At 45.6% G+C, this 20,678-nt stretch overlaps 1 protein-coding gene across 6 annotated transcripts in view; it reads right to left on the bottom strand.

Annotated features, from left to right (window-relative positions):
* chaf1a (chromatin assembly factor 1, subunit A (p150)) overlaps positions 1–20,678 on the bottom strand; it is a 74,086-nt gene that overhangs the window by 43,625 nt on the left and 9,783 nt on the right. For all 6 annotated transcript variants that reach the window (XM_055658257.1, XM_055658258.1, XM_055658255.1 and 3 more), the window contains one exon: positions 6,059–6,858. In XM_055658257.1, the coding sequence (XP_055514232.1) occupies positions 6,059–6,858 (800 nt within the window). The remainder of the gene's footprint in view (positions 1–6,058; positions 6,859–20,678) is intronic.

Raw genomic sequence — 20,678 nt, 5'->3', positions numbered from 1 at the left:
AGAGTCTAGGACTGGGTCATAATCTCAGAATTAAAGGCAAGGATGTTCTTTTAGGAGACATTTCTTTAGTCAGAGGGTGGAGAATCTGTGGAATTATTTTGCCACAGAAGGTTGTGGAGGTAGTCAGTGGATATATTTAAGGCAGAGATAGATATAATCTTGATTTGTACGGTTGTCAGAGGTTATGGGGAGAAGGCAGAAAAATGGGGTTAAGAGGGAGAGATAGATCAGCCATGATTGAGTGACGGTGTAGACTTGATGGGGCGAATGGCCTAATTCTACTCTTATCACTTATGATACCTTTATTTTTAGTGTGTACAGTTTCTACTATTTCCTTAAAACTTATGTTGCCATTTTCAAGCCATTGCATTTAAAAAAAATAATTGCGAACACCCCATTTAAGAGTTTCTCGCAGACTCAATGTTCTCAACATCTGAGGCCCCATCAGAGCCATCTGGATAACATTTTCAGATCTGTTGGCAAAATATTTATTTTAACTATGAAATATCATCCATTGCAATTGAAAGTTGCAAGTTTGGCATGTCCCCAACACTACAGATGTGCCTCGGAAAGCATTTTATCGAGATGCATCATAGCATGGATTGGAAATTGACGACGAAGCACAGACCATTACACAAACCAAACTCACTTCCATTGACTCCATTTACACCTCATGCTGCCTCTGCAAGGCCACTGGCATAATCAAGGACGATTCCTGAGGCACGGCTGCAAGAGGGCCAGGGCTGGGAACTGAATATTCAAGGGTATACCTCCTATCAAAAAGGCAGACAGTGGGCAGAGGGGGTGGGGTTGCCCTTTTGGTGAGGAATGAAATTCAGTCCCTTGGAAGGGGTGACATTGAAACGGGAGATGTGAAGTCAGTATAGATAGAACCAAGGAATTGTAAGGGTAAAAAGACCCTAATGGGACTAATCTACAGGGTCCCAAACAGTAGCCTGGACATAGGGGGCAAGTTGAATCAGGAGTTAAAATTGGCATGTAGTGAAAGTAATGCTGTTTGTTATGGGAGATTTCAACATGCAGGTAGACTGGGAAAATCAGGTTGGTACTGGACCCCAAGAAAGGAAATTTGTAGAGTGCCTTTGTGATGGATTCTTTGAACAGCTTGTATTGGAGCTTACCAGGGAGAAGGCAATTCTGGATTTAGTGTTAAGCAATGAACCAGATTTGATAAAGGAACTTGAGGTTAAGGAGCCATTAGGAGGTAGTGACCATAATATGGTCAGGTTTAATCTACAATTGGAGAGGGAGAAGAGTGGATCGGAGGTGTCATTGTTGCAGTTGAATAAAGGGGACTATGGGGCCATGAGGGAGGAGCTGGCCAAAGTTGACTCGAAAGATACACTAGCAGGGATGACAGTGGAACAAAAATGGCGGGTGTTTCTAGGAATAATAGAGAAGGTGCAGGATCAGTTCATTCTGAGGAGGAAGAAGGAATCAAGGGGAAAAAGGGACGACCATGGCTGACAAGGGACGTCAGGGAAAGTATAAAAATTAAAGCGAAGAAGTACAACGTAGCAAAGATGAGCGGGAAGCAAGAGGATTGGGTAATGTTTAACAAACATCAGACAATAGGGGGAGAAAAGATGAGGTACGAAGGTAAGCTAGCCAAGAACATAAAGCAGGATAGTAAAAGCTTCTTTAGGTATGTGACGAGGAAAAAATTAGTTAAGGCCAAAGTTGGACCCTTGAAGACCAAAAAAGGTGAATTTATTACGGGGAACAAGGAAGTGGCAGATAAGTTGAACAGGTACTTTGGATCTGTCTTCACTGAGGACAAAAACAATCTTCCTGATATAGTCGTGGCGGAGGAACTGAAGGAAGTCCACATTAGGCAGGATATGGTTTGGATAGACTGATGGGACTAAAGGCTGATATATCCCCAGGGCCTGATGTTCTGCATCCCAGGGTAACCATATAATAACCATATAACAATTACAGCACGGAAACAGGCCATCTCGACCCTTCTAGTCCGTGGCGAACACATAATCTCCCCAAGTCCCATATACCTGCGCTCAGACCATAACCCTCCATTCCCTTCCCATCCATATAACTATCCAATTTATTTTTAAAACTATCCAATTTATTTAAGGAAGTGACTCTAGAAATCGTGGATGCATTGGTGATAATTTTCCAATGTTCTATAGACTCAGGATCAGTTCCTGTGGATTGGAGGGTAGCTAATGTTATCCCACTTTTTAAGAAAGGCAGGATAGAGAAAACAGGTAATTATAGACCAGTTGGCCTGACATCGGTGGTGGGGGAGATGCTGGAGTCAATTATAAAAGATGAGATAGCCAAATATTTCGATAGCAGTAACAGGATTGGTCCGAGTCAGCATGGATTTACGAAGGGGAAATCATGCTTGATTAATTTTCTGGAATTTTTTGAAGATGTTACTAGGAAAATGGACAAGGGAGAGCCAGTGGATGTAGTGTACCTGGACTTTCAAAAAGCATTTGGTAAGGTCCCACACAGGAGATTATTCGGCAAAATTAGGGCACATGGTATTGGGGGTAGAGTGCTGACATGGATAGAGAAGTGGTTGACAGACAGGAAACAAAGAGCAGGGATTAACGGGTTCCTTTCAGAATGGCAGGCAGTGATTAGTGGGGTGCCACAAGGCTCGGTGCTGGGACCGCAGCTATTTACAATAGACATCAATGATTTTGATGAAGGGATTCAAAGTAATATTAGCAAATTTGCAGATGACACAAAGCTGGGTGGCAGTGTGAACTGTGAGGAGGATGCTACGAGAATGCAGGGTGACTTGGACAGATTGGGGGAGTGGGCAGATGCATGGCAGGTGAAGTTTAATGCGGATAAATGTGAGGTTATCTACTTTGGTAGCAAAAACAAGAAGGCAGATTACTATCTAAATGGCGCAAGTTGGGAAAAAGGGAAGTACAACGGGATCTGGGGGTCCTTATACATCAGTCTATGAAAGTAAGCATGCAGGTACAGGAGGCAGTGAAGAAAGCAAATGGCATGTTGGCGTTTGTAACAAGAGTAATCGAATATAGGAGCAAAGAGGCCCTTCTGCAGTTGTACAGAGCCCTAGTGAGACCACACCTGGTGTATTGTGTGCAGTTTTGGTCCCCTAATTTGAGGAAGGACATTCTTGCTATTGAGAGTGCAGTGTATGTTTACAAGGTTAATTCCCGGGATGACGGGACTGTCATATGCTGAGAGAATAGAGCAGCTGGGCTTGTACACCCTGGAGTTTAGAAGGATGAGAGGATATCTCATTGAAACATATAAGATTGTTAAGGGCTCGGACACGTGAGGCAGGAAACATGTTCCGATGTTGGGGGAGTCCAGAACCAGGGGCCACAGTTTAAGAATAAGGAGTAAGCCGTTTAGAACGGAGACGAGGAAACAATTTTTCTCGCAGAGAGTGATGAGTCTGTGGAATTCTCTGCCTCAGAGGGCGGTGGAGGCCGGTTCTCTGGATGCTTTCAAGAGAGAGCTAGATAGGGCTCTTAAAAATAGCGGAGTCAGGGATATGGGGAGAAGGCAGGAACGGGGTACTGATTGGGGATGATCAGCCATGATCACATTGAATGGCGGTGCTGGCTCGAAGGGCTGAATGACCTCCTCCTGCACCTATTTTCTATTGATTCACACGCCAGTCACTCCCTCTTCTTCTCTATCCATGTCCAAATGCATACCTCCAGATTTAGGGACACTATCGTTCTAGCTGAACCATCCTATCAACATCTTGTGCGCCGTCCAGAGCTACTATCTTCCTCATTGGAGACCCTCAGACTACCTTTAATCAGACTTTCTTGGACTGCACCGTGCACTGAACGTTATTACCCTTATCATTCTTCTGTGCACTAGGAACTGCTCAATTGTAATCATGCAGTCTTTCCGCTGTCTGGTTAGCATGCAACAAAAAAGCTTCTTACTGTACCTCAGTACATGACAATACATTAACCTAAACGAAAAAAGCTTCTCAAATGGATCTCTGATTTCCTGCACATTAGCTCATACCATCTCCCTATACTTGCGTGGGTAGAAGTGAAAATCCTCCTTTCCATCCCACAAGTTGCCATGTTTTTTGGATCATGCTCCGAATTTCACTCCACCTTTAATGTGGCACCACCAACATTCTCCCTTCCATTCTTACCAAAAAGTGTTCCTTCTGATTTCCGGGTTTACTCATTTGCCATAATCTACATGAAGGAAGGAACTGCAAATGTTGGTTATACACCGAAGATAGGCACAAAATGCCGGAGTAACTCAGCCCGACAGGCAGCAATTCTGGAAAGGGAATGGGTGACTTTTCGGGCCGAGACCCTTCTTCTGACTGAGACTCAGGGGAGAGGGTATCTAGAGATATGGACAGGTGATAATAAACAAATCTTGAACCTTGGTATAGTGTGAAAACGACAGATCAAACAGACGTTGATAAAGACATGTAGAATGGTTCATTGTCAGCTGAGATGAAGTGACAAGGAGGCATGCGATCAGTAAAATTAATCAGAAGGACAGGGTGGGGGATGAATGGAGAGAGGGGGAAAGCTAGGGTCACTTGAAGTTAGAGGAATCAATATTCATACGACTGCGTTGTAAGCTGCCCATGCGAAACATGAGGTGCAGATCCTCCAATTTGCATTGGGCCTCACTCTGACAGTGGAGGTGGCCCAGGACAGAAAGGTCAGGATGGGAATGCGAGGGGGAGTTAAAATGTTTAGCAACCTGGAGATCGACTAGGCCGAGTCAGACTGAGTGGAGGTGTTCAGCGAAACGATTGCTGACCCTGCGCTTGGTCTTGCCGATATATAGTAGTCCACAGCTGGAACAGCGGATACAGATGAGGTTGGAGGATCTGCCTCACCTGAATGGACTGTCGGGGTCCTAGGACGGAGTCGAGGGAGGAGGTTTAGGGACAGATGTTGCATGTCCTGAGGTTGCAGGAAAAAGTACCTGGGGACTTCCATCCATTCCCACTGAACAGGGACATAAATAGCAATTCACCGGTCGTATTTTTACTTTGGTTTATTGCTTTTGGTGCGCACGATGCACTCTCCTCTAGATAAGAGAAATCAAATTCGACTGGTTCACTGCTTTGCAAAACACCTTTGTGTGGTCCACAAATACAATTCTGAGCATCCAAATCTTAAGAGCACTGACTTCTGTTTTCAGCTTTTTACAATGTTACGACAAATCCAGTCTCAAAGAATAGAATCTAGCCTTCCAATTTAAATACTAAACTGTAATTAAGCGGGTTATAGCTTTCAAGACTTATACCGAGTTCAAAGTTAAAAGGCCTCAGTATAGAAATGTTGCAGCCAGAGTGGCCAATGTCGCCAATACTTTGCTGCCCATCTCCTTCTTCACTGAGTCACCTATTAACCCACAGTGCTTTTTACCTAGGAAACACCTTGATTTTAAAATGTACGTAATCTCAAAATTTACCAACCCCCCTAGAACAACAGAATTAACTGGTGTTGGAAAATACTGTAATTTTGGACAAAACATGACAACGTTTGACAAATGACAAAAAGGTTAACAGGGGGTAGTGGGGGCATTGGGAAGATAAATCTTCATGAAAATTGAGGGCAAGTTCTATCACATGCCCACTTTTTAGCATAGAAGCTTTCATCTTTTTCCAATGCCCAAGCCATACACAAATATTAACCTCAAAATGTGGGCATGGCCACACCAGCTGACACTTGCGTTCAGACAGACAACATTGCACAGAGTTTCTCTAATCAGGAGTAACTCAGCAAATCAGGCAGCATCTCTGGAGATAGACACAAAAAGCAGAAGTAAATCAGCGGGTCAGACTGCATCTCTGGAGAAAATAGGCGACATTTCCGGTCGAGACCCATCTTCAGACTGATTGAAGGGGTGGGGCGGGGGAAATGGGGAAAGGGAAACTGTAGAGGTGGGAGCAGGACATCTGGAAAAATTGGGAAATTCACAGGTCAGTGGGAGATCTCCTTGCTCATATGTTATACATCACATAAATTATTTCTCATTAAAATAGGTACTTTTCTCTCTATCCAAAATATGCAGAGATAATAACCTTGGTGACTGAAGTTGTTAATGTAGATACTGGACTTTTGGAAGTTCTTGCTTCTGGCGAGCTTTCAACAGATGAAAAGGAACTTGATAAGGAGCTGACACTTCTGTAAGCAAATGACTGTGGTACTTCAGCTCGAACTATCCCATTTGTCAGGTTCACATCCCAGCATGATTTATCAGTCATTATATCTTTTAATATCACTACTGGAACTCTTCGGAGAAAGCGGAGAGAAATAGGGCTGTCACTTTCAGATTTGTGCCTTTCCTTGGCTTTTGTCTCACTGCTGGTCTCCCCAGATGCTGAATTTGCATAACTCATAGGCTGAGCAGAATTAACTGTTGTTGTTAAGCTAGGTCTCAATGGGTTACATGCTTTTTCACAATCAACTTTTGTTTTCATACTTGGACATTTAGAAACCACCATTTTTATATTTGTGGTGTCTGCACTGTCCAAAACTTCGCTGCTGGAATCATATGTCAAGTCAATAGTGGAATGAAGTTCACTGTTGTGCACCTTGGACACGGATTTACTCTTCCGAATGAAATTCATGAAATTATCAAGTGGTCCTTTCCCATTTACAAGTGTGGAGGGAATGAGACCGCTATCCAAAGTCGCTAGATTTCCAGTTTGGCCATCCAAGTTAATTTTGCAGTCATTCTCAACATCCTCGCCAGAGGCATTCAGTGTGTCCGAAGTTAGTTGCACAGGTGAATTGGCAGATATTTTTATCCGCTTGGCATCATCAGTCTCGTCATTTTCAGGCTTTGGTACAGGATTGAGACGTTTGAAAGGTAATCGTGCTGCAACAAAAAATTACAAGCATTAAGATTAAGAAATAAGGAGCAATTTCTAACATTACAAATAAATTCTAGTTTCCTTTCCAATTCTAATTTTCATTCCCTTCAGGAAGTTAGTAATTCCTTCCAGAGTTTGATTTTGTTGGTCAACCTTGGGAAACAAAAGAAAATAGTAACTCGGCCAGTCAGGCAGCATCTCTGGTGAATGTAGATAGGGAGCGTTTTGTGCCAGGACCCTTCTTCAGACCTCTGAAACGGCACCTACCTACGATTGCCAGAAATACTGCCTGGCCTGATGAGTTACTCAACCAGCATCTGCAGTCCCTTGTGACCACACTTAAGACATAATTGTTCGTTCATACTCCAGAAAGTGTCAGAGGATTACTAACATTAATGTATTTTTATTTAAGGGCCGAATGAATAAACTGAAGAATTGTAGGTCATGTTACTCAACTTCAGAGTTGGGCAATTTGTTGAAATCAAGTTTGAAAGGGGAACCAATACCCTCAATGCTCAATGTTCCAGGGTACAGGTGCCTTAGGAGAGAGAGGTGAGAATACAAGAGATGGAGAGTTTGCGTTATTGGTTAATGAGGCTGTCACGGCAGTGGTCTGGGGTGACATTATGGGCAGTTCGTCTAGTGAGGTTATATGCGTGGTGCTGAGGAACAAGATGGAGTGATCACCTTGTTGGGGGTGTACTACAGGCCCTCAAATAGTCCACGGGAATTAGAACAGCAAATTGCAGGCTGTAGTAGGTTTAAATAAGGTTGTCGTAGTGGGGGATTTTAAATTTCCCTACATTGACTGGGAATGTCATTGTGCGGAATTTGTAAAACGTGTTCAGGAAAGTTTCCTTCGGCAATATGTTGAGGACCCTACATGGGAGAGGGTAACGCTTGATTTAGTCTTGGGAAATAGGGAGGGGCAAGTGGATGATATGTTTGTGGATGAACCTTTTGGAACCAGGAACAGTGGTATTGTGTTTAAGATAATTATGGATAGGGACCAAGTGGACCCACAAGTTAAAATGGTAAATTGGGGTATGGCCAACTTTGAGGGTATGAGACAGGTACTCGTACATACAGTAGATTGGAGTAGGTTGTCTGATAGAAAAAGAATCATGCATCCCTGGAAGAGTTTCGGGACCTTCGGAGTTCGGATGATGCAGGATCTTTTCATTTCAAAGAGGAAGAAAGATTCAAGGGGGAGAAAGGCGACCGTGGCTGGCAAGAAAAGTCAAAGACAGTATAAAACTAAGAGAAGGCATATAACATAGCAAAGGTCAGTGGGAAGCCAGAGGACTGGGAAACTTTTAAAGAACAACATAAGGTTGTTCTCAAACTCAAAAGGCAATACAGGGAGAAGAGATAAAATACGAAGGTAAGCTAGCTAATAATATAAGAGTATAGCAAGAGTTGCTGCAGTTATATAAAGAGCAAGAAAGAGGCAAGAGTGGACCACCGGAAAATAATGCAGAAGTGATAATGGGGAATAAAGAAATGGCAGAGTAGTTGAATAACTTTGTTGCATCAGTCTTCACAGTGGAAGACACTACCAACGTGTCTGAAATTCACGATAGTCGGGGTGGAAGTTTGTGGCGTGGCTATTACTAGTGAGAAGGTCCTCGGGAAAGGGCGGAAGGTGGATAAGTCACCTGGAGCAGATTCCTGCACCCTAGGGTTCTGAAAAAGGTGGCTTTGTGATTGTGGAGGCATTGATAGTGATATTTCAAGAACTACTACTCAGGAGTGGTTCCAGATGATTGGAAAATTGGCAATATTACCCCGCTGCACAAGAAGGGAGCAAAGCAGAATAGAGGGAACTATTCTGACTTCGGTGGTTAGTAAAATTTATTACAAAGGATGAGGTTATGGAGTACTTATAAGTTCAAGATAAACTAGGCCGAAGTCAGCATGGCTTTGTGAAGGGGAGCTCTTGCCTGACAAATCTGCTGGAATTCTTTGAAGAAATAAATAGCAGGACAAAGGAGTCATTAGATGTTATTTACATAGATTTTTAGAAAGCCTTTGATAAGGTGCCACACAGGAGGCTGCTGAGGAAGATGAGAGTCCATGGTATCAAAGGGAAGATACATGGATATCGGGTTGGCTGGATGGCAGGAGGCAAAGAGTGGCAATAAAGGGGGCTTTTTCTGGTTGGCTGCCAGTGACTGGCAGAGTTCCGCAGGGCACGGTGTATATTAATGATTTGGATGAAGGGATTGAAGGCTTTGTGGCCAAGTGACTCTGCAGAAGGAGTTGGATAGGTTGGGATAGTGGGCAGAGAAGTGGCAGATGGAATATAGTGGAGGAAAGTGTGGAGTCTTGCATTTTGGTAATAGGAATAAAGGCTTAGATTACTTTTAAAATGGGGAAAGAATCCAGACATCGACAGTGCAAAGGGACTTTGGAGTGCTCGTGCAGGATTCCCAGAAGGTTAATCTGCAAGTCGAATCGGTAATAAAGAAAGCAAACGCAATGCTATCATTTATTTCGAGAGGGCTTGTATACAAAAACAGGGATATAACGCTGAAGCTCTATAAGGCACTGGTCAGGCCGCATTTGGAATATTGTGAGCAACTCTAGGCACCATATCTGAGGAAGGATGTGCTGATTCTGAAGAGGGTCCAGAGGAGGTTTACAAGAATGACCCCAGGCATGAGTAGGTTAACATATGATGAGCGTTTGACAGCACTGGGCCTATACTCACTGGAGTTTAGAAGATTGAGAGGGGACCTCATTGAAACGTACAGAATAGTGAAAAGCTTGGATTTGGTGAGGATGTGTCCACAAGTGGGAGAGTCTAGGACTAGAGGTCATAGCCTCAGAATTAAAGGACATTCTTTTCAGAAGGGGAGGAGGAGGAATTTCTTTAGTCAGAGGGTGGTGAATCTGTAGAACTATTTGCCACAGTATGCTGTCGAGGCCATGTCAGTGGATATATTTAAGGCAGAGATTGATTCTTGATTAGTATGGCTCGCAGAGGTTATGGTGAGAAGCCAGGAAAATGGGGTTAGCAGGGAGATAGATCAGCCATGATTGAATGACAGAGAAGACTCGATGGCCTCATGCTGCTCCCATCACTTATGATCTTATGAACTAAGGAGCCTGCTAAAACAGTAAATTAGAAGTGCAAAAAAGGGGACAGAAGATAACTCTGCCAGATAGCATTAAGGATAATCCCATGAGATTTTATAAGCACATAAAGAGAAAAAGACAGCAGAGAGAAAGTAGAACCCATCAGGAGATGGGCACGGTCCTCAACAAATATTTCTCCTCTGTTTTTACCATGGAGAAAGACAGGACAGAGGATCTTGAGGGAGTCACTGGAAGTGTCTCAGTCTCAAGAGCAGTCAGTATTACGATCACAGATGTGCTGATGGTCGTGACGTTTATGAAGATAGACAAATCTCACAGGCTTAATCAGATATATCCGAGGATATTGTGGGAAATTAGAGAGCAACTTGCAGGAGCACTCGCTGAGATTTTTGCGTCGTCATTAAATACAGGCGAGGTGTAAGACTGGAGAGGGGCAAACGTTGCACCTCTATTCAGAAGCGGCTGCAGAGAATAGGCTTAACATCTGTGGGTGGAAAATTACTAGAGTATTTGGTGGGATGGGATCTACATGCATTTAGATGGACAAGGGCATGGTTTTGTACATGGGAGATGTTAAGCTCACAAATCCGATTGAGTTTTGTGAGGATGTGACCAAAAAGGTCGATGATGGCAGTGCTGCTTGATGGTGTACTAATCGATTTCAGCTGTTCTGGAAGATTTGATCCCATGGGATTCAAGGAGATAGCCAAAAGGATAGAAAATTGTCTTAATGTAAGGAAGCAGAGGGTCATAGGGCAGTTCATTGGCTATATTTAAGAGGGAGTTAGATGTGGCCCTTGTGGCTAAATGGATCATGCGATATGGAGAGAAGGCAGGTACAGGATGCGAAGTTGGATGATCAGCCATGATCATATTGAATGGCGGTGCAGGCTTGAAGGGCCAAATGGCCTACTCCTGCACGTATTTTCTATGTTTCTATGTGAACGTGAAATGTTTCTTTTCGGACTGGAGGCCTGTGACTAGTGGTGTACCTCAGGGTTCATTGCTGGACCCACTGCCGTTTGTCATCCATATCTATGATTTGAATGAGAACGTATATGGCATGGCGAGCAAGTTTGCAGATGACACAAAAGTGGGTACTATTGTAGATAGTGAAGATGGTTGTCAAAAATAGCAGCAGGATCTTGATCAATTGGGCAGGTGGGCTGAGGAATGGCTGATGGAATTTAATAGAGAATTGAAAGGTGTTGCATATTGGGAGCACCAACAAGGGCAGAACCTACACAGTGAATGGTAGGGCTCTGGGGAGTGTTATAGAACAGAGGGATTTTGTATTACAGGTACATAGTTCATTGAAAGTGGCATCACAGGTAGATAGGGTGATCAAAAAGGCTTTTGGCACACGACGTTGGTGAGGCCGCATTGGGAGTATTGTGTTCAGTTTTGGGCACCATGTTATAGCAACAATGTTGTCAAGCTGGAAAGAGTTCAGAGAATATTTATGAGGATGTTGCCAGGACACGAGGGCCTGAGCTACAGAGAGAGGATGAGGAGGCTAAGACTCTATTCCTTGGAGTGTGAGAGATTCAGGGGTGATCTGATGAAGGTAGATAAATCATGAGAGGAATAGTTCTTGATTCCACTATCTCTTGCCCAAGAACTAGGAAACATAGGTTTAAGGTGAGGTGGGGGGGGGGGGGAAAAGGTTTAATAGGAGTAACTTTTTTTTTCACACAGAGGGTGACGTCTGAGGAGGTAGTCGAGGCAGGCACTACCGCAACAGTTAAGGAACATTTAGACAGGTACATGGATATGATAGGTTTAGAGGGACCTGGACTAAATGTAGACAGATGGGACTGATGGCCGATATGTACGTTGGGCCGAAGGGCCTGCTTCCATGCTGTAAGACTCTGACACTCATCTTCATTTAGAAATTAAAAATATTAAATACTTGTTGATAAGAAAGGATAAGCAAGGTATAAGAAATAAAGTGGACGAGCTTGAGGCTCAGTTAGAAATTGGTGTTGTGTTGTGGGAATTACAGATATGGCTCTCTAATTTCCCACAGGATAAAAGAGTAAGGTCAGGGCCAATTGCGAGCTGTGCGAGGGGGGAGGTGAATACGGAGGTGAATGTGTTGTATATGAATGCGCAAAAAATAAGAAATAAAGTGGACGAGCTTGAGGCTCAGTTAGAAATTGCCAAGTATGTGGCGGGAATTACAGAGACATGGCTGCAAGAGGGACAGGGCTAGGAACTGAATATCCAAGGGTATACTGCCTATCGAAAAGACAGACAGGTGGGCAGAGGGGGTGTGGTACCTCTGTTGGCAAGGAATTAAATTCTGTCCCTTGCAAAGGGTGACATTGAAACAGGAGATGTGGAGTCAGTATGGATAGAACTAGAGAATTGTAAGGGTAAAAAGACCCTAATGGGACTTAGCTACATGCCCCCAAACAGCAGCCTGGATATAGGGTGCAAGTTGAATCAGGAGCTAAAATTGGCATGTAGTAAAGGTAATGCTAGGGTTGTTATGGGAGATTTCAACATGCAATGGTGGACTGGGAAAATCAGGTTGGTACTGGACACCAAGAAAGGGAGTTTGTGTGGATGCCTCCGTGATGGATTCTTAAAGCAGCATGTATTGGAGCCTACCAGGGAGAAGGCAATTCTGGATTTAGTGTTATGTAATGAACTGGATTTGATAAAGGAACTTGAGGTTAAGGAGCCATTAGGAGGTAGTGACCATAATATGGTCAGGTTTAATCTACAATTGGAGAGGGAGAAGGGTAGAGCGGAGGTGTCAGTGTTACAGATGAATAAAGGCGACTATGGAGCCATGAGGGAGGAGCTGGCAAAAGTGGACTGGAAGGATACCCTAGCAGGGATGACAGTGGAACAACAATGGCAGGTATTTCTGGGAATAATACAGAAGGTGCAGGATCAGTTCATTGCAAAGAAGAAAAAAGATTCCAAGGGGACCGTGACTGACAAGGGACATCAGGAAGAGTATAAAAATAAAAGAGAGGGTACAACATAGCAAAGATGAGCAGGAAGCAAGAGAATTGAGTAATGTTTAAAAAGCAACAGAAGATAACTAATCTGGGTGACAGGAACTGAAGGAAATGTACATTAGGCAGGAAATGGCGTTGGGTAGTGATGGGATTGAAGGCTGATAAATCCCTAGTGACTGATGGTATGCATCCCAGGGTACTTAAGGAAGTGGCTCTAGAAATCGTGGACGCATTGGTGATAATTTTCCAATCAGATCGCGCGTGTGTGTGTGTGTGTGTGCGCGCGCGCGCGCGCGTGTGGTTTTGTTTTTGCCCACTGATTCCTTGGTCGACCAAAAGCACATGCTGAGATCCCCGGATTTTTTTTTCCCATTTCGCTAGCGATTTCATTTTTACATTTGCTAATCCACTCCTCATTACATTTGGTCATTGTTATGTACACATTTTATAATAAATTCCTCCTCCCCCTCTCACTCATTTTCTTACCTAAAATTTAAATGGGACACGAGCTGCTGACATCACAATCCCACATGCCGACCAATCCAGGCCCTGCCCCCCTGCCGCTGTGGATTAAAGGCGCAGAGATCGAGAAACTTCTGCAGAACATACATTCTACAGCTCCGTTCCGCTGTAGATTTTTTATTCTACAAATCTCTGGGCATCGATTTATAATCACTGTTGGCGCAGCTCGTGAAGCCTTGCGTGCTCATTCCAGCTGTGGGTTTACAGAGTCAGAATCCGCTTCTCTCTCTCTCACATTCTCTCTTCATTTGGCAGCCCGGCGTTCCTCCACCCCCCACCGCTGCCCGCACCATGCCAAGTACGCTCGCGTCACGCCTCCCAATACAATACAATTTATTTGTCATTTGGACCCCGTTGCGGTCCAAACAAAATGTCGTTTCTGCAGCCATACATTACAAAACGAACAAGACCCGAGACACAACACAATTTACACATACATCCATCACATCGCTGTGATGGAAGGCAAAAAAAAAAAACTTCTCTCCACTGCACGCACTCCCCCCCCCCCCCCCCCCCCCCCCCAGTCAGAGTCAAAGTCCCCCCCCGGGCGATGGTGATTGTCCCGCGGCCATTAAAGCCACGCCGGGTGATGCAAGGTCGCGCACCGGGTCTTGGCGTTAGAGCCTCAGCGGGCGCTGCCAAAGTCCCGCGGCCATTCCAAGCCGCGCGGGGCGATGGTAAGTACCCACTCCAGGTGCTCTTCAACTCTGGCGGGAGAAGTCGCCGCTGCGGAAGCCCCGAAAAGCGGTCTCCCACCAGGGACCCACGGGCTTCCGGTGTTGCCGTGCGCCAGACCCGCAGTTGTAGCCTCCGAATCTCCGGGGGTCGGGTCGCAGCAGTGCTCCACCACAGCTTCACCCGCTCCGGACTCAGCCAGCTCCGCGACGGTGAGTAGGACCGCAGCTCCGCAACTGGAGCCCCAGGTCGTTCCTGTTGGAGGCCGCTCCACGTTGCAGCCCCAACGACAACGGAGACCCGACAAGAAAAGGTCGGGTCTCCCGAGCAGGGGAAAGATTTTAAAGTTACCCCATCCCCCGACAAAAAAAAAAAATAAAAAACTACATAGAAACGAGACAAAAATAATAAAAATACAGATGGACTGCAGAGGCCGCTGCTGACAAAAGTCGCGCCGCCCACACGCAGCTCGACTCCCGCCCGCTCCAACCCCCCCCCCCCACGTCCCCCCCCTATCCTCCCCCCTATCCACTCGCTCTCCCCCCAGACAGAGCAGAACGCCGGCTGTTGCCAGAACCACAGCCGCAGTTTTTCAGCTTATGGTAACTGTGCCCGACCGACCTGCTTCAGGGGAGAAAAAACCGTTTGCGTGTGACTGTTCGTGGGCACGCGCTCTCCCATTCAAGCAGACACTCTCATCTGTTTGTGGGGGCGGGTGCTTTGTGTGTGTGACGATACGCGCTCCTTCCCCCGAACTCGAGTCTTCACTGTGTGCCTTGGTGTCCCCATGCTCGCCCCCGCCCGCTGCAACCCCCCGCCCCCCCCCCGTTGTTCAAATTGCGCCGAAATAACCAAAGATCCCATAGCGGGTAAAGGATCTTTGGAAAGAACAAGCTTTCTGCAGATCCGGAGGTGACCGTTCACAGTCGCCGCTCACTCACAGCTTCAAACCAAACTCCTTTGAAAAAATCTTTTAAGCTGGCGAGCAAGCTTTGAAATAAACCTTGCGACCCACCCTCCCCTCTCTCTCTCTCTCTATCCCCCTCTCTGTGTGCCTCTCCCTTTGCCCCCCCCCCCCCTCTGTGTGCCTCTCTCTCTCCCCCCTCCCCCTCTCTCTCTCTCTCCACCCCCTCCGCTCTGTCTCTTTCTCTCTCCCCCTTCCTCTCCCCTAAACCCCCTTCACCCCCCCCCTCCAATGGCAGGCAGTGACTAGTGGGGTACTGCAAGGCTCGGTGCTATGAACGCAGCTATTTACAATATACATCAATGATTTAGATGAATGGATTCAAATTAACTTTAGCAAATTTGCCAATGACACAAAGCTGGGTGAACTGTGAGGAGGATGCTATGAGAATGCAGGATGACTGGGACAGGTTGGGCGAGTGGGCAGATGCAGTTTAATGTGGATAAATGTGAGGTTATCCACTTTGGTAGCAAAAACAGGAAGGCAGATTATTATCGAAATGTCAAGTTGGGACAAGGGGAAGTACAACGGGATCTGGGGGTCCTTATACATCAGTCAATGAAAGTAAGCATGCAGGTACAGCAGGCAGTGAAGAAAGCGAACAGCATGTTGGCCTTCATAACAAGAGGAGCAAAGAGGTCCTTCTGCAGTTGTAGAGGGCCCTAGTGAGACCACGCCTGGAGTGCAGTTTTGGTCCCCTAATTTGAGGGTGGACATTCTTGCTATCGAGGGAGTGCAGCGTAGGTTTAGACGGTTAATTCCGGAAGTGGCGACTCTGGGAACGGCTGCGGCTCGCCTGCAGTCCGTTTGTCTTTTACTTTTTTGTGTTGTTTTTTTTCCCGTTTTGTCTAGTTATGGTTTTGAGGCTGTGTTTATGTGGGGAGGGGGGTGGGGGGTGAAACGGGGGCTGCTGTCACTCCCTTCGGGGGAATACGACCTTTTTGTCGTGTCCCCCTTCTTTGCCTCCGTCTACGCTGAGGCCTAGCGGAGCCGGCGACCTCGGGACTCTGGAGGCAGCTGACAGGACTCGTCCTGGGCTCGCTCCCGGCCCAGCCCGGGATGGAACGGTGCTCCCGTGAGAGCGGCATGGTGAGGGGCTGGAGTGGCCCAGCCCGAGGGAGGAATGGCACTCCCGCTGGAGTGGCCCAGCCCGAGGGAGGAACGGCACTCCCGCTGGAGTGGCCCAGCCCGAGGGAGGAACGGCACTCCCGCTGGAGTGGCCCAGCCCGAGGGAGGAACGGCACTCCCGCTGGAGTGGCCCAGCCCGAGGGAGGAACGGCACTCCCGCTGGAGTAGCCCAGCCCGAGGGAGGAACGGCACTCCCGTCGGAGTGGCCCAGCCCGAGGGAGGAACGGCACTCCCGCTGGAGCGGCCCAGCCCGAGGGTGGAACGGTACTCACGTGAGGGCGATCCGGTCCGGGGGCTGGGACGGTGCTCCGGTGGCTGGGACGACGTTCTGGCGGCGGTGTCCAGAGTCCTGGGTTCAGCCGCGGGCCGGCGGCTGCCGAACCGGCCCGTTCGCGGGGTTCGGTGAGCTGCGGGACTGTTTGTACCATCGCCTGGTGGGGAATTGCCTCAGCGCAGAGGGAGAAGAGGGAAGAGACTGCAGCCCTAAGATTTTTGCCTCCACCACAGTGAGGAGGTGTTTGGAGGACTCACTGTGGTGGATGTTAATTTGTGTTTATTGTTGTTTATTATTGTATCATTGTATGTATGAATGCAGGCACGAAATTTCGTTCAGACCGTAAGGTCTGAATGACAATAAAGGAAATTCAATTAATTCCCGGGATGGCGGAACTGTCATATGCTGAGGGAATGGAACGACTGGGCTGATAAACTTCGGAGTTTAGAAGGATGAGAGGGTATCTTATTGAAACATATAAGATTATCAAGGGTTACATGCTAGAGGCAGGAAACATGTTCCCGATGTTGGGAGAGTCCAGAACCAGGGGGCCAATGTTTAAGAATAAGGGGTAAGCCATTTAGAATGGAGATGAGGAAACACTTTTTCCACACAGTTGTGAGTCTGTGGAATTCTCTGCCTCAGATGGCAGTTCTCTGGATGCTTTCAAGGGAGAGCTGGATAGGACTCTTAAAGAGAGCGGAATCAGGGGATATGGGGAGAAGGCAGGAACGGGGTACTGGTAGGGGATAATCAGCCATGATCACATTGAATGGCAGTGCTGGCTCGAAGGGCAGAATGCCCTACTTCTGCACCTTTTGTCTATTGATGATTCCTTAAGATTGTGTCTGACTGAGCCTCATTAGAATTTTCTGAGATGGTTACAAAGAGGTTTGACGAAAGGATTTCAGCAAGGTTTTTATAGTGTCACGTAGCAAGCTAATTAACAACGTAAAGGCCGATCCAAGGCAGAGCTAGTGTAGTGGGGTTGGGGAAATAAAGCTTGATAGCATCTTTTTTGTACCAGTGAGGGCACCACAGGATGAATAATCTCCATTATAAGAGTTCTCTGATTTATGACTATAGAAAGCAAATAAAGAATATATCACAATCCTAAATGATTGTTATATAAACTAATACAAAGAGCTAGCACACAGAGTTGGTGAGCCATCTTTGTAAACACTTCCTGTTACACTTTAAATACAAGGAACTGCAGATGCGGCTTTACAAAAAAGGACTAACTCAGTTTGTCAGGCAGCACCTCTGGAAAACGTGGATAGGTGACCTTTCAGGTCAACACTCTTCAAGGACAGACTGATAGTGGTGGTGGAGGGAGGAAAAAGCTGGAAGAGAGGAGGGGAGAGCGAAGCCTGTGATAGTGACATACAAGTAAATGATTGGGGGCATGGTTTCAATTCATAGAAACATAGAAAATAGGTGCAGGAGGAAGCCATTCGGCCCTTCAAGCCAGCACAGCCATTCATTGTGATCATGGCTGATCGTCCCCTATCAATGACCCATGCCTGCCTTCGCCCCATATCCCTTGACTCCACTAGCCCCCTAGAGCTCTATCTAACTCTCTCTTAAATCCATCCAGTGACTTGGCCTCCACTGCCCTCTGTGGCAGGGAATTCCATAAATTCACAACTCTCTGGGTGAAAAAGTTTTTTCTCACCTCAGTCTTAAATGACCTCCCCTTTATTCTAAGATTGTGGCCCCTGGTTCTGGACTCGCCCAACATTAGGAACATTTTTCCTGCATCTAGTTAACCATAACCATATAACAATTACAGCACGGAAACAGGCCATCTCGGCCCTACAAGTCCATGCCGAACAAATTTTTTTTTTTTTTCCCCTTAGTCCCACCTGCCTGCACTCGTACCATAACCCTCCATTCCCTTCTCATCCATATGCCTATCCAATTTATTTTTAAATGATACCAATGAACCTGCCGACACCACTTCCACTGGAAGCTCATTCCATACCGCTACCACTCTCTGAGTAAAGAAGTTCCCCCTCATATTGCCCCTAAACTTCTGTCCCTTAATTCTGAAGTCATGTCCTCTTGTTTGAATCTTCCCTATTCTCAAAGGGAAAAGCTTGTCCACATCAACTCTGTCTATCCCTCTCATCATTTTAAAGACCTCTATCAAGTCCCCCCTTAACCTTCTGCGCTCCAGAGAATAAAGACCTAACTTATTCAACCTATCTCTGTAACTTAGTTGTTGAAACCCAGGCAACATTCTAGTAAATCTCCTCTGTACTCTCTCTATTTTGTTGACATCCTTCCTATAATTTGGCGACCAAAATTGTATACCATACTCCAGATTTGGTCTCACCAATGCCTTGTACAATTTTAACATTACATCCCAGCTTCTATACTCAATGCTCTGATTTATAAAGGCTAGCATACCAAAAGCTTTCTTTGGTATGCTAGCCTTTACCACCCTATCTATATGAGATTCCACCTTCAAGGAACTATGCACGGTTATACCCAGATCCCTCTGTTCAACTGTATTCTTCAATTCCCTACCATTTACCATGTACGTCCTATTTTGATTTGTCCTGCCAAGGTGTAGCACCCCACATTTATCAGCATTAAACTCCATCTGCCATCTTTCAGCCCATTTTTCCAAATGGCCTAAATCACTCTGTAGACTTTGGAAATCCTCTTCATTATCCACAACACCCCCTATCTTGGTATCATCTGCATACTTAATAATCCAATTTACCACACCTTCATCCAGATCATTGATGTACATGATGACAAACAACAAAGGACCCAACACAGATCCCTGAGGCACCCCACTAGTCACCTGCCTCCAACCCGATAAACAGCCATCCACCATTACCCTCTGGCTTCTCCCATTCAGCCACTGTTGAATCCATCTTGCTATTCCTGCATTTATACCCAACAGTTGAACCTTCTTAACCAACCTTCCATGAGGAACCTTGTCAAAGGCCTTACTAAAGTCCATATAGACAACATCCACTGCTTTACCCTCGTCAATTTCCCTAGTAACCTCTTCAAAAAATTCAAGAAGATTAGTCAAACATGACCTTCCAGGCACAAATCCATGTTGACTGTTCCTAATCAGACCCTGGTTATCTAGATGCTTATATATATTGTCTCTAAGTATCTTTTCCATTAATTTGCCCACCACTGAAGTCAAACTAACAGGTCTATAATTGCTAGGTTTACTCTTAGAACCCTTTTTAAACAATGGAACAACATGCGCAGTACGCCAATCCTCGGGGACTATTCCCGTTTCTAATGACATTTGAAATATTTCTGTCATAGCCCCGGCTATTTCTACACTAACTTCCCTCAATGTCCTAGGGAATATCCTGTCAGGACCTGGAGACTTATCCACTTTTATATTTTTCAAAAGTGTCAGTACTTCTTTTACTTTGAACCTCATAGTATCCATAGCTACTCTACTAGTTTCCCTTACCTCACATAATTCAATATCCTTCTCCTTGGTGAATACTGAAGAAAAAAAATTGTTCAATATCTCCCCCATCTCTTTTGGCTCTGCAGATAGCTGTCCACTCTGTCTCTCCAATGGACCAATTTTAACCCTCCTTATCCTTTTGCTATTAATATAGCTGTAGAAACCCTTTGGATTGACTTTCACCTTACTTGCCAAAGCAACCTCATATCTTCTTTTAGCTTTTCTAATTTCTTTCTTAAGGTTCTTTTTACATTCCTTATACTCCTCAAGCACCTCATTTACTTCATGCTGCCTATAATTATTGTAGATCTCCCTCTTTTTCCGAACAAGATGTCCAATTTCCCTTGAAAACCAGGGCTCTTTCCAATTTTTACTGATTCTTTTCAACCGAACAGGAACATAAAGATTCTGTACTCTTAAAATTTCCCCTTTAAATGTCCTCCATTTCTCTTCTACATCTTTCCCATAAAACAAAATGTCCCAGTTCACTCCTTTTAAATCATCTCGCATCGCATCAAAGTTAGCCTTTCTCCAATCAAAAATCTCAACCCTAGGTCCAGTTCTGACCCTCTCCATAGTTATATTGAAACTAATGGTATTGTGATCACTGGACCCGAAGTGCTCCCCAACGCATACCTCCGCCACCTGTCCAGTCTCATTTCCTAACAGGAGGTCCAGCACTGCCCCTCCTCTAGTAGGTACCTCTATGTATTGCTGCAAAAAACTATCCT

This window comes from Leucoraja erinacea, chromosome 29, assembly GCF_028641065.1.
Source record: "Leucoraja erinacea ecotype New England chromosome 29, Leri_hhj_1, whole genome shotgun sequence".
Classification (NCBI taxonomy): Eukaryota; Metazoa; Chordata; class Chondrichthyes; order Rajiformes; family Rajidae; genus Leucoraja; species Leucoraja erinaceus.
Note: the sequence above shows the minus strand (reverse complement) of the source record. Positions and strands in the feature narration are given on the sequence as shown.